The sequence below is a fragment of the Hyphopichia burtonii genome, assembly GCF_001661395.1.
Source record: "Hyphopichia burtonii NRRL Y-1933 unplaced genomic scaffold HYPBUscaffold_8, whole genome shotgun sequence".
NCBI lineage: Eukaryota > Fungi > Ascomycota > Pichiomycetes > Serinales > Debaryomycetaceae > Hyphopichia > Hyphopichia burtonii.
Window position 1 is genome coordinate 378,381 of NW_017963735.1, and position 22,972 is coordinate 401,352.

Here is a 22,972-nt window from a genome sequence, read left to right on the forward strand (position 1 = left end):
ACTTTTTTTCTTTCTAAGGATCTTTGTAGATCTATAAATAGGGCGACCAACCAGGGTACATCCTTGATAAATTTTCAATAGATGTTGATTCTTGAATCAAAACATCAACTTGACCATGAATATTCATGGGTAATCCTTCTTTTTCATCAACCAAACCCCTGATTTTTCTCTGTACTTTCTTCAAATGCTCTTGAGGATTTTGTTGAGTTTTCCAATCTAACAACGGATCATATAGTAACGTTTCTAAAATATTCATTAATGGTGCTTCATTTTCCCTTAATAATGAACCAGTCACCTCACAAGCAATTCTAAATACACCCTCAATACCACTGATACCCATAGCATCAGTAATGTTTTGAGTCAATCTAAATGGAACAATTTCGGGTGTGGGCAAAGATAAGCCCTTATCGAATAAACAATCAAAATCAATATGTAAAACAGATCCAGTATTCTTGAAAATTAAAATATTTTCACAATGCCGATCACCTAATCCAATGATATATCCAACAATGGACATCACAGCAGCTGATCTAGTAAACTTATACCTAGCAATATACCAGGCAGTGGGATCTGAAAACTGATCAATGAACCACTTATGCGAAACTGGTTGATTATCATGGCAAATCTTTTCAAATAATTTGATAACATCATCCATCGCCGAAGACAAGTTTGACTTACTGTTAACTTTGAGGAGCTTATGAGCATCACTCATCTTATGAAATATTGACCTTTCATTCACGACTTTACCCAATTTTTTCTGTGTATCAGCAATAATAGACTTGAAAGTTGTAACATTCTGAACGAACTCAATGACACCCATATTTTCTGCTAACGGTATGACAGCATAATTGTGAATAACTAAGTTTCGTTTCCTTGCTTCAGTGCTTGCCAGCAATAACCTGTTAATCATTGTTGTAAATTCGACGACTTTGGCATCTTTTCTAGTATCATCTTTTTTCACCATTAATCTGTAAGGCTTTGCATCACTACCTCTAACTGTAAGTTGTTTTGGTACCTGAAGAGAATGAAAGACATTAACAACATCATCAAATCCATCGAAAGTTATCATCGAGCTTTTAGGAAAAGCATTTCTATAGTCGTACTTGAGAGTTGGAGATTTAATTTCAAGATTTGAAGCAACAGGAATAGCTAAGCAGTCATATGGTTCACCTAAATTTTTAATATTGAAATCAGAGCTCAATGACATTGGTTTTAAGTTCCTTTTATCGACTTTAAAGTTAACAATCGAAATGAGCGTGGAAAATAAGGTCTTAGCTCCTAGGACTTTATCGGATAAACTGCTACTAGCGGATTCAACTTGCGACAAGATTTGACCTACTCTAGCCTTTCTGTTCAGATCATTGGAATTAAGATGTGATAAAATATACCACAAACTATGCTCTGGATATGCTTCTGCAACCTTGGAAATTATGGCTTTTAATAATTCAACACTATCTGAGTGGCTATGGCTTATTCTTGACAACATTTGCGTTATTGACGTATACCAGACATATATGGGAATTGAAGAATGAAATCTTTTGATATCGGAAGTGATTTGATTCAATTTTCTTTCGACTTCTCTTCTATTAGAGTCTTTATTCTTTCTAACTTTCTGAGCAAAGTCTAGCCAAATTGTTATAAACTTAGGTAATGCTTCAAATATAAATGTAGGCCGCAAACCTAAGGATTTTAAGAAGTACCGAATTGTTTGTACTTCATAGTATCCAGTTGAATCATGTCTAGACTCCATTATTTTATTATAATATTTCCCTAAATCATAATAAGGCTTTTCCCATGTAGGCTCCAATTGTCTTGCTTGTTCATACTCATTGATGATGGTGGAGGAAGATGTATGGTTAGATTCATCTAACCAAATTGCATACTGAAGTTGCGCCCTTGCTTTTTGTTTCTTATTCTTGAAAACATCCTCATCAATGATTTGTGAAAGAGACTTAATGGCCTCAGTCTGCTTATCTTGGGCCCATAACAATTCAGCATATTCCAAGTTAGCTTCTTGATCGTTTAAAGCCATACTTTTCATTATACATCTTGTTGAAATATCCAATCTATCATTCTTTCTTGCAACTTTCGAGCAAAATAATAAAATATCAGATATTTTATCAGAATTTCCTACCGCCATATTAGCAACTCTATGCATCGAGAGAATTTTCCATTGCGAGTCGAAACCTTGATCAACATTGCTAAGACGGTCTCTCAAAATATGTTCATATGTTTGATTGATTTCGTCATTTACTCTAGAGCCAGATATCATGGAAACATCATAAATTGAATGAAGCTGACTCATCAAAGTGGAATTACGAGAGAAAGAAGATGAGATGGATGGAACTAATGATTGCCCAATAATCTTGTAAAGGTCATTTACTTCCTCGTTAAACTTTTCCGTATCTCTTCCGAAGAGAGCCTTTAAAGCTTGTGCAAATCTGTAATTGATTAAGGTTTCAATATCGTGAGCCTTACCACATGAATCTGAAACGAACAACCATTTGTTGATTTGGTCGATATCCCCGGAAACAGAAGCTGCTTGAAGGCCGACCATTGACCATTCAATAGGGATTTTATTAGGTTTGTCAAAATTAACCCTTGAGGAAAGAGTGGAGAGAACCTCATCGTATAAAGCATGGTCACTCAAGGATTTGAATAAATTGGTATTATTTTCTATCTTTTTGATTCCAACTTCACTCAAGACCTGGAAAGATTCTTGAGCAAGCCACCAATTTTCATTATATTGGAAGGTTTGTAGTTTCTCGTTCAAATTGTTAGTTGAGAATTTTTTAAGAATACCATCAAGAGCATCGTAGTCATTTATACTTGCATACATGGATTGTAAGGCCGAAACTGCGTCCAAATCTTGGATTTTGTTGAAATCATCCAATTGACCATCACGATAGCATTTCTCAAGATATAGGATAGTTCTTTCGTACGAGTCACACTCAGCAGACTTCAAGGCAATTAGGTTGGTCGGTATCTTAGACAAGAAGGAGTCGACTAAGTTTAAATTCCCCTTTAGTCTATTCGATTCCACCTTCGTTAATTTATTGTTACTTAAGTATTGAGTAACTACCGATCTCCATTCATTAAAATAGTCAAGCACTTCAAAAATAGATTGATAACAAGACCTGATCAGCTCCAACCTATCGGAAGAGAAAGTTCCATGGGTATCCATACCCAAGATTGCTAAAAATTCATCTTTAATCCCGTTTGATATATCTTCATCACCGCTGATGATGTGACTCAATGCAGCGTATTTGAGGAGATAATGACAAATGGAAATATCTTGATCTTTTATTAATAAAGAGCAAATTTTGAAAATTGTGTCTTTTATAGAATCATCATTAGAAGTGAAAGATGGTCTTTTCAATAAATTCGATGTGAAGTCCGCTAACCACTTTTCATGCCTCATTCCAACACGATAATAGGGTAAGGTCAATTGTTCATATTTTGGATTGGATGTAAAGTATTTTGACGAAAGTAAAGGAGCAAGCGTGGATTTTGCAACATCACTAAAACTATTCCAAACTTCAGAAAAATAATCTTGAGTTGAGGGATCTAATACTTTAACGTCCAATTTTAGTACTTGTAAAAATTTCTGCATTACATATGCCGAAAATAACTGTTTAGAAGGATCATTGGAAGCCCAAAAAACCTTTATAACAATATCTTCCATGAAATGACGCAAAAAGTCAGCATTTTCTTTGTAATCGGAGAAATCGTGAATAATTACTATCCTGTTCTTGATAGTTTTAAAATTGAACTTATTAGCATCCAAAGCACCCATGATAGATAACGCCGTAGCGCAGCTTGTGCTTATTTTGTCATTTTTACTCTTGAAATGAACAGCAGTGTCAAATATAGTTCTAACTAGATCAGAGAATGTCCTTTCTAATGTGGAATCCTTCAAATCCTCAGTTTGCAAAGATTTTTGATAAAGTCGGATATACAGAATAAGATCATCCAAAGCTTGTTGTACCACATACTTATTACTCGTTTTCAATCTTCTTGTGAATTCCGAAAATGAATGATTTTTACCAAATAGTTTCATTGAATTCATGAATTTGGGTTCTGGTGTATAGTACTGATCAAGATCTTTAATGAATGGTAGAGAGAAGCTATAGCAAGTGTAATTATTAGGTCTATCACTCAACTCTCCGAATAATTTTTTGAATATTTTTGCAGCTTCAAATTTAGACCTTGGTTCTAAATCAGGAAATTTTTGAAATAAAAGGGAGATAATTATATCAAACAAGGAAATCAAATGGTTTGTTTCAAGCTTTTGAACCAAAACATTGCAACAGCGAATAGCAACGTATTCAAAATCAGGATTTTCTAATGTCGCTTGTAAACAAGTAGATATCTGACCCAAAGCGGATGCAACTGCATTAATATTCTTATTGATAAGAAACTCAATCGCTTTCAATGATGTTAATTTTTCCAAGAAAGGGCTAGTACCTTGAGTTTGATGGATAGTTTCAGAGAATCTTTGAACCAACTCAAGAACATACTCACCAAGAAGATACTCAACATAATCACGTACCCTTTTTTTCGGTTCATTATTAATTTTGAGATTCATTTTTGCAACATAGGTTAAAGCATTATTGATCCTATCTTCATTAAGAATATTTCCATCAGCGTCATCACTAATTTGTAAAAGGATGTACCAAGTCATGTTACCAATGCTTGTCATCAAGTCCATTATACCTACACTTCTGTATTCTGAACTAGCATTGCCCAAAACAGCCAAAATATAATTTTCATCAATTTTTTCATCTTTCACGAAATAAGTTGCTAATATTCTTGGAAGTAATTTTTGAATCAACTTTAATTTTGTCATACTTGAAGCAGTTGCGATTTCCTGAACGTAATCATAACCATAGTGTTCTAATAATCTCGGAGTTGTGTATACACGAGTTCTAAATAAAAATGACGTCTTTGTTATACCTAATAGTTCAGCTATTTTAGTCAATGATCTAGGTCTTTTAACAATTCTTTCAGCAATACTTGGTAAAAATGGTGATAACATCTTGTAAGGCGTGATGCGCTTATTGGAAGCAATATATAAAAGACCATTGTAGGCCAAGTTGACATGTTGATCATTATATTCATTGAACATATCAACCAATTTGATCAATATAACGCACAACCATTCTCCTTCACTAATTATAGCAAGTTCACTTAATGCTTTCACAGTTGATTCAGCCAAATATGTTTTTTTACTTCCATTATTGAATTTAATTTGAGATAATTTGGAAAAGATTGTCTTAAAAGTTGAATCAAGATCTAAGTCTTTTTGTTGAATTAAATAAAGAGGTAAGATTCTTGCTGCCAACATTCTTACGTTCCTATTTAGATTTGAACTAACACTATCAATGACGAATTTCAAAACAGGATCAACTATTCTATTCGAGTCACGAGGGGGAGAGTACGAAGCAAAAATTTTAAAAATTGTTAACAATAAATTGGAAGAAATCAAAGGATCAGATACGACTTCTTGAAATCTTTGATTAAGCAAATAGGAAATTATCATATCATTATAAAATTCAGAAACTTCAACAATTTCATTCACATTCTTTCTATTTGGCAGTATATTCGAATAATAATTTTTATTCATGGGAGAAATGCCACATTTTATACATTCGCCAACTCTAAAATGGAAATGACCGCTAAACAAACAAGGGAAATTACCCATTGCAGTTATAAAAGTGTATAAGCTTGATTTATCTGATAGTATATTGAAATTATTGGGTTTTTTCAAGCTTAAATCTTTTAAATATTTGATATGTTTCAACCATAGTTTGAAATCAAACTTATCATTAATTAAATCATTCGAATAAGAATTTTCGAATCTAAATTCTGGTTTGATTATGAAATCTAATAAATCAACAGTGATCTTATAAGTATCGTTAGAGTCGTATCCAATAACATTGTTTCGTAAATAGTTCAATTCTTCATCCACAAAAGGTTGACTTATAAATTTAAATTTGGGGGAGGCATGATAACTATCGATCATTGATTTATTTTCAATTATGGTATTATACTGGTAGTATATTATATGCAAGGTTTTTAATATTATGATGGGATATTGCAGATTCAAATCATTTGATGAAAGGTCATCTAATTGAAAGATCATTGGTATGGTATGAAGTTGTAAAAAATTGAATAAATTATGAATCAATGATTTGTCACGGCATAATTGAAAGATTTTTAATAAACTATAACTTATTGATCTATTGAAAGATTTTAAGAATTTATTGAAAGGACTACCATCAACTTTAGAGTCAAAGGCTTTAACATAATCCAAAATCCACTTTAATATCAAAGCGATAGAATCCCAATTACCCGAGATGTTTAAAACTATATTATTAGTCAAGTTCAATATTAGAATTGATTTCAAATTATCAATTAGTAGTAAATTTGGTTCGTCACCATTATTGGAAGTTAAAATCATATTAAAATCCACTGAATTGATTATAAACCATAATTTTCTTATTATTGAATCGAATGCAAGTTGATTTTGAGGTGAATTTAATAGTAATTTATTCGATATATCATAATCATTAATGATTGAGAGCAAATGTATAGTACAGGCAAGTTTAGGTCCATATACTTGATTGAATTCAGTTGGGATATTAATCAATTGAACCGATGAAAGTAGAAAAGAAACATTATCCTGTAAAACCATCAATAATTTGGATTTTAAAGAGTTTTTGTATTTATAATTATGAAGTTGAATGGAAATGATATTGGTCACACCAATGATGAAAGACTTGATGATATTTACCATTGTATTATCTAGGGAGAACTCCGGTAACCAAGATAATGCAAATAAAATCGATAATTCATACATCATATCCGATTCATAGTTAACATCATTCCCATAAAACAATTTCTTCAATTGAGCTAATTCATGATCGGCCAAATGAGTATTCAACAAGTGCTTTCTTTTGGAGAAAACCAATTCAATGGTTGACATCAACCGTTCCAAAATATGTATTGGCTCACTAGAATTGTTGGTTTGATACACATTTTTCTTGATAAATTTCAATCTTGAATGGGTAAACCCAAACAAATGAAGCGTCAATTTCTTAAAGTCGGCTTTATCATCAACAGAGATGTTCTTATTCACATCATCAAGAAAAGCTGATAACTCAGCGTCACTTATCTTTTGATGAACTGATGCTGACATCTAGTTCATCGATGGCGGCTAATCTTTGGTAATGAAAAGTAAGCGCTAGCGGAAAACAACAAAATAAAACACAACCACCCTACCACAGATCGTGGAACTCTGTTTAGCAGCTAGTAGACGAAGATAAGGAAAGCGTACCTCAGTACCGATAAAGAAGAGTAGCTGAAGTTGATAAAGAAGAGTAGCTGAAGTTGATAAAGAAGAGTAGCTGAAGTTGAAAATGATGGATCACATTGAGATTTTACGCGTTTTTCAATGTTTTTCAGTCTACAAGTTATATTACAGTTACATAGTTGTATTACATAGTTGTATTACAGTACAGTTATATAGTTATATTACAGTTGTGTTATGGTACAACTACAGTAAGTGATACGGGCATTAATATATTAGTATATGCAAGGGCATGGGCAAAAGAATTTTAGACATAAAGAAATAAAGAGGTACGCTATGAGATTATTGACCATAATTTATAGGTCTTTTGAAAAGTAAGATATGAGGTTCGGGAGCATGGGTCTCGTAGTGAACCCAACCTAAGGATTGGGTTATACCCAAGCCTCTCCACTCTTCTTCTAACAATATTCTTAAGGTCCCAGTTTCGGGATTGAAATAATCTTGAGGAATCGCTTTCAACATGTTTTTTGGTAACATGACGTGTCTGTATTCATTACTGTCGTCACTATATCTTGGACTATAGTGGATCATATCTTGGAATTCGAGGATTTTAGCTCTCTCGCTATCTGATAAGTATCTTGGTTTACTCATGATTACTGAAAATGAATAAATATGTTAATGGAAAGGAAAATTCCTGGGTAAATATATACGAAACAAAATGGATTTAAGAAAGCCGCAACCGTCAAAGACTCGCTAAAGGAGATGAGCAATGGTTAAATCGAATAAGAGATCGGGTCTGATGAGTTGTTCCCCTTATTCAATATTGAAAAATAAACGAATTAGGTGAACTTCTGTTCTAATTGGGATACACAAATCACACAAACAAAGCAAATACGGCTAGCACACAAGCGAGTAGTACAAACGAGAGAATGCTGGCTGGAGGTAGTTGTTCAATAATAACTAAAGTATGAAGAGATATATTGATATTTGATGTTTTTCTCTTTTTCCAGAGAATTTTTTTTTTTTTAAAGTCGTGTCTTGTGAACTCGCGTACGGTTGAAAAGTAAGGTTACCACCTTAACAACCTTAACCAGCCATTCAAACAGCTAATACTGCTGCTAATTGCATACCTTTCACAAGAAGAATGAATAGGGTATAAGGTTGGCCTATGCAATGATTGGAACAATCCCAAACGAGGCGTTTACCCTGTGTGCAGAGAGCTCGTATCGGTTAGTTTGGCAAAGAAGTCAGGTTGGGGATATTGTATTGATTGAGGCACAAGAAGAGGATCAAGATAAGTTTTGGAGCGATTTAAGATGCAAAATCCAAAAAGAGTATCAGCAGGATGCAGCAAACTACTATGCGGTGGTGTTGCCGTATGGGATATACGTGCAAGATCCCAAGCAATTCAACCTACAGTTAAAACAAGTTGCAAATGAAGCATTAATGCAATTGATCTTTATAATACCGGTAGTTACTGAGATTATAAGTTTGCTAATTGAAACACAGTTAGTGAGTGAGCAGGTGAGTTACGGTGTTTACTTAGAAGATACCGAAGAGGAAGCAATCAAACAATATGAGGTGCTTCTGCCATCAATGATAATTATTCCCGAAGAGCACTTCAAGGTTAATTCAAAGGGATACCCGATTTTGAAAAGCGAGCTAATCCGTCGAAAGTATGAAACTCTATACCGAAGGGACCAAATCACAATGTTGTACCAATGTAAGTTAATGGAACAGAAGATTGAGTATATACGATATGTTCAAAAGCACGTTCGCAAAACCAACTACTTAGTTGACCCATTACAGCCGCAATCGAAAGACTTGACCAGTCCGGTGTACGAGATCTTTGAGAAGGATAAGAATAAGTATCGACAGTATGCAAGGGCAATTCAGTCTGCAATACAAGAGAATGAAATCGGGCGAATTTTGGTGGTGGGACCCGGGTATAACGGGCCCTTGGTTGATATTGTATACGAGCAAATAGAAGGGAAGGATATTGAAATAGTTGCAATTGAGAAGAATCGCAAATGCCGACAGAGTTTGACGGATCGAAATGGACAGAAATGGAATAACCAGGTGCAACTTATATTTGAGGATGTTCGAAAAGTGGCTGACTTGAAAGCAGATATGGTAGTTTCTGAAATGCTCGGATCAATTGGATGTAATGAGTTAAGCCCTGAAGTATTACAAAGTTTTCAAAATCCCAACTTGATCATGATCCCGCAACGGTATCAGAGTTATCTTATGCCGGTATACTCGCCATTTCTAGAAAAGCCTCCATTGTACCAACCTTATTTGGTCAATTTCGCCATGCATAATCAGGGCCAATGGCAAAAGCTATTTGAGTTCCACCATCCAAGTGACCCCGAATTCAATCAGTCCCGAGAGATTTTCAACTCCCAACCAATCAACGGGTTCAAAGGGGTGTTTGTATCCAACTTGTATAAGAACGTCAGGATTGGTAACCACCCCCAAATGTTAAACGAAGAATATTGTGACTCTTGGTGGGAGTTGGTTTTCCCTGTTGCCTTAACAAGAAGACAAGACTGGCGGTTCCAACGATGCAATAATGGCAAAACAGTCTGGTACCAATGGCAAGGCGATGAAGAATACGGGGAGGATTATCAAATGACAATGTAAACTAGTGTTTTGATTTATGCAATGTAAACTAGTGTTTTTATGCAATGTAAACTAGTGTTTTGATTTATGTTTATGTAAACTAGTGTTTTGATTTATGTTTATGTTTTCTAGGTTTTGCAATTTTTCGTTGTTCAGATTTGATTTTAAGTAAAGGGTCATCAGAAATAATTGATTTTTTATTAGTGGGTTTAATAATCTTATTGAAGTTACTCTTTTCATCTAATTTTAACTCAACACCAGAGTTATTATTCAACATATTTTCAACTTTTTTCTTATTTAATAAGAATTCATCATCTTTTTCAATAAAACCAGCATCATTTTTCTTTCCCTTATCACTGGATCCTTCGTACATCCAAGACATCTTGTTAAGGGTTAGTTTATGGTCTTTTGATAAGTTAGATAGATCATCGCCATATTGTAATTTTAAGTATTCGAATTTTTCCTTTTCTTCGTTTAATTCTTTTTCCCGTTGTTTTAATTTTTTAAACTCTTCTAATTGTTTTTGTTCTTCATTCCATAATTTCTTTTGGTTTTTAATCAAGGCTGGATTCCATGACTTCTTCAAGTTCAAATCCCCGGGCATCTTCTGTCAATATCTGTGGAGGAGGAAGAAGAAGAACAGTTAATTGCTCGATGAGATAACGCATCTCTTTTTTTTCGCTTACATACAAATTACCAATGATGGAAAATAAATTAAATAACCATAGATAAACATCTCCAAAGCACCAAGGTACCAGGAAAGTACTTAATGAATTAAAACATTAATGGCCCTTGCGTGATCAAGGGACTAGCAGTATTAAATACTATATAAAAAATATATATATAAAATAAAACGATACCAATCTAGAAACCGTGAATTTTAATATTCTTCTTAGGTAATTGTAATTGAGTAGTCAAGAATTCACTAACTTTAACTCTTTGATCACCTTGTAATTGGATAACTTCACCTAATTCATCATCCTTAACAATATTACCGTTACAGGCAAAATCCTTCTTTAAAACTTTTAAAATTTTCTTTAAATCATATTCTTGAGGTAAACCTTGGACAGTAGTTAAAGTTTTTCTACCGTTACGTTGTTGAATACGAATATGAATGTAATTAGTTGGTTGAGCTTCAGAATCACCAGTATCGGCGAAAGGATCAAAGGCGTTTAAGTTTTGGATAGTAGACATATAAGTATGGAAACGGGGGATAACTGTTAGTTAAATCTGGCTTGTCTTTTACTGGAAGTAAATCAATAACAAAAGGTTATTATATATATCTAACAAGTGTTAAGCTCTTAAAAGAAGGTGATTTGGTTATTCTCCTTCTAATAGTAAAAAATTTTAGTATGTTGCTAGGCGATAGTGTGAGGTAAGTCCGGTCGTGTAGCGGGGCACAGAAAAAGAAATGCCAGAATTTCTCCAAGAAAAAGGTAGTGCTCCAACCGCATTGCTCATGTTTACAGGTTACGTGGAGATATTTGCATGTTGCGAAAAATGCATGTTAGAGCGCACTAATTTGCATGTTATCAATTACAGTTTGCATCAATCGGTTCACACGTTACACACACGTGATATACACCCGGACACCAGGCATTACCCTTCTTGACTCCTCTTCATGTGAAAAAGAGGCCCAAAAGAACCAATTGGTACCAACGAAATAAGCAGATCGAAGTTTTCTCCAATTGATTGAAGTTCTTATTGTTGAGACCAAAAATTCTATCTGCTACTTCATCTTTGACAGTAAATAGCTTATCACTAGTTGGTCTTATCATTTGCATAATTATTTGCCATTCATTTTGAAATTTTTTTTTTTTCTTTTGGCCCTTGCTCTTTCGATTTGCTTTGAGTTTTTCAATTTTTTTTTTTTTTTTTTGTTTTCTTCATTTTGAACTTGGTCTCTAGTGCAATTGCAGTACTAGATCTTCTTCAGACTTGATTGAATAGTTGTTTAATCGGTTCGTTCTCCTTGGTAGGTGTTTACTTTTTTTTTTTTCTACTAGGTTAATATTTTTTTTTTTGTTGAAAATCAACCCTACAGCGCATCAGCTTTATCAGTGAAGAATTGAAAGTTCATGTTGATATAAATTGTGTTTTGATTGTTAAGTTAGTTATATTATTGCATAATGTCGGAAAAAACTGGATCCAAAAAAGTTGAACAACCAACTGATAAGTCGGTTAAGGAAAACAAAAACTCCAAGATAACTCATGAACATGAGAAAAAGAAGCAAGCATTCATTACCAGAACCATTTGGACCTTGGTTATGATTGCAGCATTTGTTGGAGTGGTTGCTGCAGGACATCTTCCAATAATTAGTTTAATTGTGATATCCCAAACATTAACTTTTAAAGAGATTATTGCTTTGACTTCAGAACCAGCTAGAGATAAATCATTACCATATAATAAATCATTGAATTGGTATTTCCTTATTGCCACGGTTTATTATTTGGATGGTGAAAGTTTTTTCAGTTTTTTCAAAGAATTTATCTTTTCAAATAAAATATTAACCATTTTAGCAATAAATCATAAATTTATTAGTTATTCTTTATACGTTGCTGGGTTTATATTTTTCGTTTGGACTTTACAAAAAGGTTACTATAAGTTCCAATTTGCTCAATTATGTATCACCCATACTACTTTGTTATTGGTTGTTTTCCAAAGTCATTTGATCATTGATAACTTATTAAATGGGATGATTTGGTTTCTTTTACCTTCTTCTTTAGTGGTGGTGAATGATGTCTTTGCTTATATCTGTGGTATCACGTTTGGCCGGACTCAATTAATTGCAATTTCTCCTAAAAAAACCGTCGAAGGTTTCATCGGTGCCTGGATTTGCACTTCCGTTGCAGCCATTCTCTTTTCCTTCATCTTATCCAAATCAAACTACTTGATTTGCCCGGCTGATTCCTTAACTAATAACTTATTTGAGCATCCAAATTGTGAACCAAATCCGGTTTTCATTCCTCAAATTTTCCAATTACCTTCAAATATCGCAGAATTCTTAAATATCGATATCATCACTTTCAAACCAATCTATATCCATGCGGCCTTCATTGCTACTTTTGCCTCGTTAATTGCTCCCTTCGGTGGCTTTTTCGCTAGTGGCTTGAAAAGAGCCTTTGGTATCAAAGATTTCGGGACTACCATTCCTGGCCATGGTGGGGTCACCGATCGTTTTGACTGTCAATTCTTAATGGGGTCCTTTAGTTACTTATACTACCAAAGTTTCATCACTAGCCATAACGTTAACGTCGGCACTATCCTACAAATGGCCATCATCAATTTGTCTGCTGACCAATTACTCACCTTGGTTAGAAGTTTATTAAAATACTTAAACACCTCCAGTGTAATTGATGATACTAAATTTGAAAAAATTATCAGTTTGCTTACCTGATTGAAATCCTACTCAAAGCAAAATAAGAAAAATGACAAAATTTTAAAAAAAAAAATATACTTCTATTATAATTCATTCATAAATATTGTCCTTAAAATGTACATATTTTGTTGTCTTCCATTCTTTTTTATCTCTTATGTCTATTTATTTAATCATTAATAGTTCAATAATATGTAATCTTTAATTCTACTTTCGTATTATCTATTATTCCAACAGCCCTTGTCTTTGTATTAAGGTTGTTCCTGAGTCTGTTTTGTCCTCCTAACTGCTTCTTTGGGTATTGCAAGCACTTCCAGATGCCAATGGCTGGCTACTCCGGCCTAATCTTCTTTTTCCCCTGGCCAAAATTTTTTTTTCGGTGCGAAACCGTCACTTTTTCGGCTGGAGTTCAGCATTTTCCTGCCAATTTGACTCTTTCCACCGCCGCGTTTGGCAGTTTTTCTCATTGCATCAGCTTTTGCGGCAATCTCTTTTTTTTTTTGCAATCGTTAGTTGATATTCTTCACTTACATCTTCCAGAACCCGTTCGGTTTATTATTTACTCTTCCCTTTTGTGAGCCATGATATTATTACCATGACTATTTCGTCATGCCAAAGAGCCCTTTTCATTTGCTTTAACCAGCATTTCACCTATCGCTTCTGTATCTGTTTTTCTTTGTATGTTCTGTATAACAAAGAACATGGGGCTTCGATTTATTGTAAGTCATAGTATATATATGATCAAATATCCTTTGAAATTTGGCTTTTGTTCATCGTTCGATAACAGGTTTTTCTAGTATTTCGTTCAACTCTGGTGCTTTGGTGCTGTCCTTTCTTTTATTCTTTACTACTCCCACTACAGTCTCTCCTTCTATAAAAATGCAATTAGCAAAAGCTTTATCAGTTCTTGCTGTTTTACAGACTATCGCTGCTAGTCCTGTACCAAGACTTATCACCCGTGTCCATACGGCTGATCCAACTACTACTACTGCTACTTATACCACTGGTACCACTACAGTGCATTTACCTCCGGTAGAGGTCCTCGTTTCTAAAGGTAAAACTTATACTTTTACTTTGAGCGATCAAGCCACTGCAACAGAGCCTACAACCACCACCAGTACTGCTGATGATGAAGCAACTGGCTCTCCTGATACCCCAGAAAACACCCAAGCCGATAACCAAGCTACTCAAGCTGAAACTACTGCTCAAGCTACCCAAGAAACTACCGGTAATGCTCCTGCTGATACCCAAGCCGAAACAACTGCTAACGAAACTACTTCAGCTGATACTGCCGAAACCACTCAAGCTGATACTGCCGAAGCCACTCAAGATACTGCTGAATCCACTCAAGATAATGCTGAAACCACTCCTGCTGAAACCACTCCTGCTGAAACCACTCCTGCTGAAACCACTCCTGCTGAAACCACTCCTGCTGAAACTACTGATACTCAAGCTGAAACCACTGCTGAAACTACTGATACTCAAGCTGAAACCACTGCCGAAACTGCCGAGACTTCTCAAGAAACTACTGCTGCTGAAACCAGTGTATCTGCCTCCTCTGGTGCTATTTCTCCACCAACTGCTATTGTCTATTCTCCATACCAAAATGATGGTGGCTGCAAAGATGAAGATTCTATAAATTCCGATTTGGAGTTAATTCATAGTAAAGGTATCAAGAGAATCAGAACCTATGGTTGTGACTGTGGTAGTGTTTCTGTTGTTTTACCAAAAGCTAGTAAATTAGGTATGAAAGTGAACCAAGGCTTCTGGTTTGGTAAAGGTCAAATTGATGATGTTGATGGAGATGTCCAAAAAATTATTGACTACGCTAACGATAATGGTTGGGATGTTTTTGATTTCTTCACCATCGGAAATGAAGCTATCAATGATAATTTTGCTTCTGTTGATGAATTAAGCTCCAAAATCAGCAGCGTCAAATCTAAATTGAAAGATGCTGGATATTCAGGTAAAGTAACCACCTCTGAGCCACCTTCATCTTACATAAACAATCCAAGCTTATGTACTAAGTCAGATATCGATTTTGTTGGTCTTAATTCCCACTCCTACTTTAACACTAAATTTTTCGCTTATCAAGCAGGTACTTTCGTTAAATCTGAAAAAAAATTAGTTGAAGGTATCTGCGGTGGTAAAGATGTGTTTGTCACTGAAACAGGTTATCCTCATGAAGGTGATACCAATGGTGATAATGTTCCATCTACCAAAAACCAAGAGATCGCAATTAAAAGTATTATAGACCAGCTTGATGGTGATGTTACCATTTTGAGTACCTTTGATGATCCTTGGAAGCCAGCCGGTGAATATAATGTTGAAAGATACTTTGGTTCTATCAAATTATTTTCATGATTTGCAGCTTACTGTATCACTTTGAAAACCACCTTTGCTTCTTTAAAAACAATGTATTAGTACTTTTTTATTAAATCATGTTTCATCTTTTCTCTTTACGACTTGCTTTTTGTTCTCTTCTGTTTGCGTTTTTGCATAGACTTTTGTATATTTATATATTCTTTAATACCTTTTCAACTCGATTCTTCGAAAAGTAGATACACTGCGCTATGACATTACAATTGGGTTAAAAAAAATCAATTAAAAGAATTTGGATAAAAATACATAAAAGAGAAATATACTAATAATACACTATTTTAAAAGTCAATAATTTTAGACGGGAAATATTCATCAATCAAGTCTTTGTAATATTCCTTGAGTTCTTCAACATCATACTTCTCATCAATCTTCGAATATAAATCATAAACGTTGAATGCTCTAACCGCTTCGAACATCTCTTTATCGTGATCATTCATTAAATAGCTATAAGCACCCTCATGATGCCAAGGGTAGAAGGAATGATATCGTATCATGGCCAAGGCTTCAGCAGGTAAAGTGGAGCTATTTTTCGCAACATGATACATATACTCATCATGGCCCCAACTTAACATAACTTTATCTAAACCACAATGTTTTGAGTAGATTCCATATTTAGTGTTATATAAAGGATTCAATATATCTGGATTCTTTTTAAAGCTTTCTGAAAAGATAATTTTCTTCAGAAATTTACATCCAACTGGAAATGTATCACCCACAACATCCCATTGGCCTCTTGAATCAAAGAAATATAATAATTTACCCAAGTCATGTATTAATCCAACTAGCTGAAACCATCTTGGCTTATTATCTTTTCGAATAGCTTGTGCTGTTTGCAATGCATGGTCTATCTGTGATAATTCAGTATCTGGGTCACTTTCGTCCAACAATCTGTTAAGTTTTTCCAATCCTTCCCATACTGACATCTTGGCTCTAACTTTAGTTTTGAAATTAATCCGAGCTTGAATATTATAAGCCACCGTCTGTTTTTCATGCTGTTCTTCATAAAATTGTTTCACTCTGTCGCATGCTAATTCATACTGTCTGAACGACTTACTATCAATGTTCTTATAATATTCAGACTGCTTTCGCCAACTTTCTTCTTCTTCATCATCCTCCACTTCATGGTGTTCGCTACGGTAAAACTTATCTTTAGCCGGAACCAACGGCTTGGTAGTCACATTTTCTGAGCTTTCATTGGTTCTCTTTTTGTTGAAGTCTCCTTTGATTTGATTAATCAACAAGCAATCATCGTCAATCTTCTCTAATAACCTACCTTCCTTGGTCTTGGTTATCTTTTCTCGTGAGTCACTAGTGTCTTCCTTTGCAATTTTCGTGGTCGCATAAGACTCTTTAGTATGCATCATATAATCATTGGTAGTTATATATCTGATCAACTTCAAGTCTATTCTTCTTGTCTCTTAAAATGGGGTTATCTGATGACTTGATATTTTTTTTTTTTTTTTTTTTTCTCTGTTCGGGCTTTTTACACTACGACACCGAGACTTACAATAGCTGCTAAAAGATCTATTGGTTTTATTGAAAAAGTTCTATTAGGAGGATATTACACTGATATTAAGAAATGGAGGTTGAGTAGAAGTAGATATTGGAGAGGTACGAAGCAACTGGTGCAACATCTATGGATCTTCATTCAATTTTTTTGCAATTTCATCGCTGGAGCCATAAACTTCATGTTCATGTTCCACGTATTCTGGCCTATCTAAAGCAGTGAAAGGTTTATTTGTTGACTTGCAGTAGAAATATTTAGCACTGATTCTGATAGCCGCAGCTGCCAAAGTGATAAGGATACCCCCGAAAGGAGCAATAACAAAGGCACCAAAAGGACCCCAATCCGCAGAATTATAAATACCATTCCAAACCAATAAGAGCTTACCACCTTCTTTGGCAGAGTCGTAATAGACGGTACCAAAGACGAAAACGGCCAATAAAGAACCTAAACCACCACACATGACGTCAAAACCTCTTAAGAAATAAAAGAGTCTATCGCTGAGACCCAAGAACACCGATGGAATAACGGCTGCAGAAACCAAATCAGCGATAAGATAGATTTGTAAGATATTACTAGCGACTTTAATTGCTAACACAATGATTGGAACAATGATTAAAACAACCAAAATCCTAATATAGGTTAATTGTAATTTATTTCTGAAAAGATCATTGGAAATGGTAGAAACCATTGCACTTTGTAAAGAATCAAAAGTACAAGTTGAAAGAGAAATGGAGAAAATAAGAACAAAAGCAATAATCCAATTAGGCATTTTGGATAAAAGAATGAAAAGAGCGTTTGCACCATTTTCATCAGCAACGGTTAAATCACCAGTCCAAACTGCCAACATCCCTGGAACACCAACCAAAGTACAAATGACACATGTTACGAAAGAAGCAATGGAACAACCAATCAATAAGTCTTTATTAGTTTTGGAAGCAAAAGTTCTCAACCAAAATCCAGCCATAAAACAGTCATTTGTCAAAATTGCAACAAATAAAATATACAATAACTGCCAACCTAATTTATTATCTTTTAATAATCCTGACGGACCAATTTTAGAAGTATCGATATCGATATTAGTACCCATACCTATGATACAAACCACCACAAGTACAAGCACAAAAGCACCTTGGAAATTATCTGTAATGAAACTGACTCTGAATCCACCGATACTGGTATAGATTGAAGTGACGACAACTTCTACAATTACAGCTGCCAAAGCATTGAGACCAGTCAAAGTTTCGATGGCAGCTCTAATTGCAGACAATTCCCCAATCATAAATAAAAACATGGTAAGACAAGTGAAAAAGGATAAGTATAATGCAGTGACTATCCCGAACCTTTGTCTCACCCATTCGGTGAGTATGAACCCTTCGGGGCATTTGCGACGAATTGCTGGACCAACGGCTGCAAAACCAAGAATTGGAATAGCCCCACAAACGGTGTACACTAATAACCCATGCAACCCAGCAGTATTACCTATCTGAGTGTAAGTAGTTAAGATACCACAACCCATGGCTTTTTAAATGTTAATAAACTGTTCGAATAACAGGATGGCATGTTGACCGGGGGCAACAGCTCTTACCTAAATTAATTAACAATAGAAACTTCCTCACGCAAGAATGATCCTGATCGAGTCCAAACGGTTAAATCTCAGTTCTTCAGTTTCTTATTCAGAAATTGAAAAACACCCGCTAGTTTCAATTGCTAAGCTTACTATAAAGTTGTTATCCCCCCATGGGAGTAGTTCTATTGTAATTAAAGTCTATATGGAAAATGCGTACCTGAAGCAATAAAGTTCAATGCCAATGGAATTCCTCTTTGAGTACCATTGGAAGATAAGAATGTATTGGCTTGAGAAAACTTGAAAGCTAAAAACAACCCTGTTGCCAATAGAAATATATACGTTAAGTATATAATGGCATTATTCCCTTGAGATGAAAGCATATTGCAACTAATAATTAATTACTACTTTTTGACATCTCTAAATCAAATGGGAATCCAGCTGCCTTTATACCTTTTTGTTTTTTCAAACTTTTCTCAATTGAGTCTATTCTTCTTGTCACAATACAATATACGAGCCTTATAATACAAAAAGAAATAATTACATTAATTAGTACGGCAATACAAGCCAAATCATCTCATGAGATCTCCAATGCGCCTGGAAGACTTTTCATTACAGACACCCGTGCCTTTTTTTTTGTATGCGATTAGAGGAACAGAAGCGGTTTATGTACGGAGGTTTTGTCGCATTGTTGCAACCATTTCCAGTTTCATAGAATTCGCAACCTGGTTGCCAACACGAAGAAGAAGGGAGCACTAGCTATGGGTTTAGTATGCTGGCTATGGCCCAATAGGAAGGGAAAGGCAATGACATGAGATAAATACTAGGGCTTAGAGGGGTGACACAAAGTAGGCGTCAGGGGAATCGAATGATGCCCGATTGTACTTTTGATAAGGTCGTAAGCTAGTGTTCTTCCATGATAAAGGATTCAGCGGTTTAAAACTATTTTTAAACGTTGCAGAACAAGTGATCAGCTCGGGCGTAATAAGAGGTTTATTGTATTATTTAAATTGTTCTATAAATCGCTGGCTAAGTGTACATACTTTCCATTTTTCATTTTTCAAACTTCAATCGCCTCCCAGTTATTATTTAAATACGTGTGATTTCCTCCTTCAATCTTTCCAATTTTTCATTTTTGTTTTTTCCTTCTCTCTATTGTGCTTTTTCGATTGGTGCTGGGGCCTGTTGTTGGTTTTGATGTGGCAAGGAATGCAGAATGTCTTTTAATTCTTTGATAGACAACGATTCAACACGCGTCTCATCCTCTAAGGGCAAAGACTACAATAGTAATTGCGATACCACCTACTCTTCTGATAAGAATTCAACTTCAAGTTCTGATGTAAAGTCAAAGAACAGCTCGGCACAGCCAATGCCAATTCCTAGACAATTTGATACCTTTGATAAAATTTTAGATTTTGGTCTTCAGGAACAGCCGCCTCTGCCGCTGGACTTAACCGTTGGTACAACCCCTCACTCGGGCCAGCAGCTAACTATTGAGTTACCTACCCAAGGATTAGATTGTTTAGATCACATTTCGTCCGAATTGGGGAATCTTCAAAAATTACTAAAATCGGGAGTCTATTCTCAGCCCAGTCAAAATTCAGCTCAATCATTTACCAGTGACTCACTGGTATCTTATACCTCTAAGATTAGTTATCTAAATAGTGACATTTATCGAGAGTATAGTGAAAACAGCGTGGGGTTTGACCAATTCAACCCTGTGCTTGAAACTTGTGAAGACTCTACCTCTCCTCTTGATATGCACAATACAGATATTGATTTTTATACGGAGACAGAAGTCGATGAAGATAATGATGTCAACTTGGATGATACAGAACATAACCTTTCGTCAGAACTCACCTCCAATGTTTCACAGCAAAATTTCGATATCCTATCCGATCTTCATTTTGCCCAAGCTAATCTGGGAAAATATCCAACTTCAGGTACTAATGTTACTGTACCTTGTGAAATTTGTCAAGACGATTCTGACCTAATTGAAATTCCTTCTGACCTCTACGGAATGGCTTATAGTTGGAAAGCTGGTGTTTCGGTAGAGAAAACAAAGTTGGATCAAGAAATAGTCTCAAACGTGCACTATACTATTGCCCCTTGCTTTCATATTTATCACACGAGTTGTTTCAATGTCTGGAAATCTTCCAATGGGTTCTGTCCTACTTGTAAACAGTATATCGACGTATACGATGAGAGCCCGTTGCCTTCACTATAAATTTTCTTCATTATGCATTTCAATTATTTTGGCTATACCAAAAAAAAAAAAAAAAAAAACTTTTCTTTCAAAAAACGTTGGTTTATAATTTTCTATTCTCTTTGATTTATTCGGTAATGTTTATTCTTTATCTTATTCTGATTTTTTTTTGATTTCTTTAATAAATTAAAACCCCAATTGCAGCAAATTGTAGCGATAAAATTTTTGCAAAAAAATTATGCTCCACGGCAGGTTCGAACTGTCGACCTTCAGATTGCACAAGGAATTCTTATGAGACTGACGCTCTGCCAACTGAGCTAGTGGAGCAAGTTACTGAATTTAGAAAAGTTTCCGTTTTTTATACTCATATATTGTTTATCTAGAAACTTTTTTAAATTAAAAACAAAATTGTCTAAAATTGTCTTAAACAACAAAAAAATGATACTTTTACCATATTTCATGGTTCATTATATCAGTAACTTTATTTTCATAATTTTATTTTGGAAAAAAGTGCACTTTTTAGTGTCGAAACAGCATAAATTTTATTTTCTTTCTTTTTATTATATTTAATTTCAATATACCATAAGATTATTGAAAACGTATACTCCTGGGATAAGAGGTAGAAATAGAGCCTAAGTTAATAAGTCCTCTCAAATATATAAGTATTACAGAGCATCATTATTTGAAATAACTTATATTTGTGGCCCTAGTGTTTTTTGCAATTTTTTTTACTTTTTAAGAATGGGCGCTACAAAATAACTTTTAAAAGCTTCCTTTATACTCAAAATGAAGCCGCCAGTGTTTCATTCACCTGTCGAAAGCTTCTCTGTAAGTATCCCAGAGCCCGGTTTGACAAGTGCCATTCAAAATATTTCAATTGCAGAAGAATTTCCCTCTTCCAAAGTCCAAAGAATTAAGCTTGTCTTAAACTCTTTGAAGGAAAGGATACACATTAAAACAAGCTCAATGAAAAGCACTTTCAATCTCATTACAGAGAACTTGTCTTTTGTTTCTGAAAGAGAGTATAATCCTCCAAATTATAATTCATGGAAATTGAATATCAAAGAACTTTTTTCACCTCCACTTGATCGACTTACCCCTTTAAAAGAGGGAATACATTCAACTCTGTGGAATAACGAAAATCTCAAACTTGACTCAATCAAGAATCAATTGTTAGATAACCATCTAGCTGAACCTATGGCAAATTCAAAGTATTATTCAAATTTATTAGATGAAAAACGAAGTTTACGTTTTGATTCAAAGGATCTTCATCAAATAGAGGGAAAAGCCAGTCCGTACTTTGCCAAAATCGAAAGCTTAAAATCTACCAAAAAAGAAATCAGTGACTGCTTTGAAAATGATGCTATTCAGGTGTTTATAACCCAGCAAGAAGTTCCACTTAATTTAAATTTTGTCCTCATTCAGATGTTAGAAGATTTTCAAAGCATTTACCTTGCTGTTAACTTTGCAAGGACTATCATGCTCAATTTCCAAACCAAATGGGACAGTACTTCATTAAACACGCTCATTTTAGAGACTCTATATAAAGAAATCATCAATTTTACTTCGGATTTAGCCTTGATTTACGACTTTTTCCATAAATCAAGAGATAATTTTTATAGGCTGCCTTGGATAACACAAGGCAAGCTGTTTTTGGAAAATATAGAAGAGTTCTTGGGATTGATGAATCTATACCTTATTTATATTCAAGGAAACTTATCTAAACTACTAAATTATGATACTTATGAAAATACTCAATTGGAAGAAGTGAAAGGGATCATAGACACCAAAGTAACCCAATTTGTTGATACTTCTAATGACCTCGAAGAGTTGTTGGTTAGCTTTTTCAAATACTTCGAAAGACTTCCATCAAGTCAAACTTGAATTGTACCATATTTACCTCTCTTCGGTCTGTAGATCTGGAGTTGTATTATTCGTATACGTATGGCGTTTTCATCTTTGCAACCAGCTGCGAAACTAACGGAAAAATCTTTGGAAAAAA

At 34.7% G+C, this 22,972-nt stretch overlaps 11 protein-coding genes and 1 non-coding gene across 12 annotated transcripts; 6 read left to right on the forward strand and 6 right to left on the reverse strand.

Annotated features, from left to right (window-relative positions):
• Positions 1-31: 31 nt before the first annotated feature.
• Positions 32-8,377, reverse strand: MEC1 (protein kinase; the record flags this gene model as incomplete). The annotated part of the gene is made up of 2 exons (XM_020222620.1): positions 7,663-8,377; positions 32-7,188 (listed from the first exon to the last, which is right to left on the reverse strand). Exons 1-2 carry the CDS (start codon positions 7,961-7,963, stop codon positions 32-34), a joined length of 7,458 nt encoding a protein of 2,485 aa, XP_020074269.1. The 5' UTR covers positions 7,964-8,377.
• Positions 8,378-8,456: 79 nt separating this feature from the next.
• Positions 8,457-10,136, forward strand: HYPBUDRAFT_154044 (PRMT5-domain-containing protein). Its single transcript, XM_020221868.1, has one exon. The coding sequence runs from the start codon at positions 8,486-8,488 to the stop codon at positions 9,953-9,955; it is 1,470 nt and encodes a 489-aa protein (XP_020074270.1). The 5' UTR covers positions 8,457-8,485; the 3' UTR covers positions 9,956-10,136.
• HYPBUDRAFT_231399 (U2-type spliceosomal complex subunit) lies at positions 9,995-10,558 on the reverse strand. The gene has a single exon (XM_020223144.1). The coding sequence runs from the start codon at positions 10,536-10,538 to the stop codon at positions 10,035-10,037; it is 504 nt and encodes a 167-aa protein (XP_020074271.1). The 5' UTR covers positions 10,539-10,558; the 3' UTR covers positions 9,995-10,034.
• Positions 10,559-10,750: 192 nt separating this feature from the next.
• On the reverse strand, positions 10,751-11,180 carry SUI1 (translation initiation factor eIF1). Its single transcript, XM_020221869.1, has one exon. It carries the CDS (start codon positions 11,126-11,128, stop codon positions 10,799-10,801), a length of 330 nt encoding a protein of 109 aa, XP_020074272.1. The 5' UTR covers positions 11,129-11,180; the 3' UTR covers positions 10,751-10,798.
• Positions 11,181-11,295: 115 nt separating this feature from the next.
• HYPBUDRAFT_231412 (uncharacterized protein) lies at positions 11,296-11,632 on the forward strand. The gene has a single exon (XM_020223145.1). The coding sequence runs from the start codon at positions 11,346-11,348 to the stop codon at positions 11,544-11,546; it is 201 nt and encodes a 66-aa protein (XP_020074273.1). The 5' UTR covers positions 11,296-11,345; the 3' UTR covers positions 11,547-11,632.
• Positions 11,633-11,947: 315 nt separating this feature from the next.
• CDS1 (phosphatidate cytidylyltransferase) lies at positions 11,948-13,423 on the forward strand. The gene has a single exon (XM_020221870.1). It carries the CDS (start codon positions 12,202-12,204, stop codon positions 13,330-13,332), a length of 1,131 nt encoding a protein of 376 aa, XP_020074274.1. The 5' UTR covers positions 11,948-12,201; the 3' UTR covers positions 13,333-13,423.
• Positions 13,424-14,087: 664 nt separating this feature from the next.
• Positions 14,088-15,781, forward strand: SCW11 (putative glucan endo-1,3-beta-D-glucosidase). Its single transcript, XM_020221871.1, has one exon. The coding sequence runs from the start codon at positions 14,191-14,193 to the stop codon at positions 15,673-15,675; it is 1,485 nt and encodes a 494-aa protein (XP_020074275.1). The 5' UTR covers positions 14,088-14,190; the 3' UTR covers positions 15,676-15,781.
• A 190-nt stretch (positions 15,782-15,971) lies between these two features.
• On the reverse strand, positions 15,972-17,054 carry HYPBUDRAFT_114794 (uncharacterized protein; the record flags this gene model as incomplete). Its single annotated transcript, XM_020219070.1, has 2 exons — positions 15,972-16,824; positions 16,858-17,054. The coding sequence occupies 2 exons, from the start codon at positions 17,052-17,054 to the stop codon at positions 15,972-15,974; spliced, it is 1,050 nt and encodes a 349-aa protein (XP_020074276.1).
• Positions 17,055-17,210: 156 nt separating this feature from the next.
• Positions 17,211-19,070, reverse strand: HYPBUDRAFT_154049 (uncharacterized protein). The gene has a single exon (XM_020221872.1). It carries the CDS (start codon positions 18,714-18,716, stop codon positions 17,328-17,330), a length of 1,389 nt encoding a protein of 462 aa, XP_020074277.1. The 5' UTR covers positions 18,717-19,070; the 3' UTR covers positions 17,211-17,327.
• A 763-nt stretch (positions 19,071-19,833) lies between these two features.
• HYPBUDRAFT_154050 (RING finger protein) lies at positions 19,834-21,048 on the forward strand. The gene has a single exon (XM_020221873.1). It carries the CDS (start codon positions 19,981-19,983, stop codon positions 20,989-20,991), a length of 1,011 nt encoding a protein of 336 aa, XP_020074278.1. The 5' UTR covers positions 19,834-19,980; the 3' UTR covers positions 20,992-21,048.
• A 161-nt stretch (positions 21,049-21,209) lies between these two features.
• On the reverse strand, positions 21,210-21,297 carry HYPBUDRAFT_t166. Its single transcript has one exon. It is a non-coding gene; the product is annotated as a tRNA-Met (tRNA).
• Positions 21,298-21,756: 459 nt separating this feature from the next.
• HYPBUDRAFT_150584 (uncharacterized protein) lies at positions 21,757-22,854 on the forward strand (the record flags this gene model as incomplete). Its single annotated transcript, XM_020220283.1, has 1 exon — positions 21,757-22,854. The coding sequence occupies one exon, from the start codon at positions 21,757-21,759 to the stop codon at positions 22,852-22,854; it is 1,098 nt and encodes a 365-aa protein (XP_020074279.1).
• Between the last annotated feature and the right edge of the window lie 118 nt (positions 22,855-22,972).

Excerpts from the sequence above, each read along its gene's own strand:
- HYPBUDRAFT_154044 (XM_020221868.1), top strand. The coding sequence starts at position 8,486 with ATGATTGGAACAATCCCAAACGAGGCGTTTACCCTGTGTGCAGAGAGC.
- HYPBUDRAFT_231399 (XM_020223144.1), bottom strand. The coding sequence starts at position 10,538 with ATGCCCGGGGATTTGAACTTGAAGAAGTCATGGAATCCAGCCTTGATT.
- SUI1 (XM_020221869.1), bottom strand. The coding sequence starts at position 11,128 with ATGTCTACTATCCAAAACTTAAACGCCTTTGATCCTTTCGCCGATACT.
- HYPBUDRAFT_231412 (XM_020223145.1), top strand. The coding sequence starts at position 11,346 with ATGCCAGAATTTCTCCAAGAAAAAGGTAGTGCTCCAACCGCATTGCTC.
- CDS1 (XM_020221870.1), top strand. The coding sequence starts at position 12,202 with ATGATTGCAGCATTTGTTGGAGTGGTTGCTGCAGGACATCTTCCAATA.
- SCW11 (XM_020221871.1), top strand. The coding sequence starts at position 14,191 with ATGCAATTAGCAAAAGCTTTATCAGTTCTTGCTGTTTTACAGACTATC.
- HYPBUDRAFT_154049 (XM_020221872.1), bottom strand. The coding sequence starts at position 18,716 with ATGGGTTGTGGTATCTTAACTACTTACACTCAGATAGGTAATACTGCT.
- HYPBUDRAFT_154050 (XM_020221873.1), top strand. The coding sequence starts at position 19,981 with ATGTCTTTTAATTCTTTGATAGACAACGATTCAACACGCGTCTCATCC.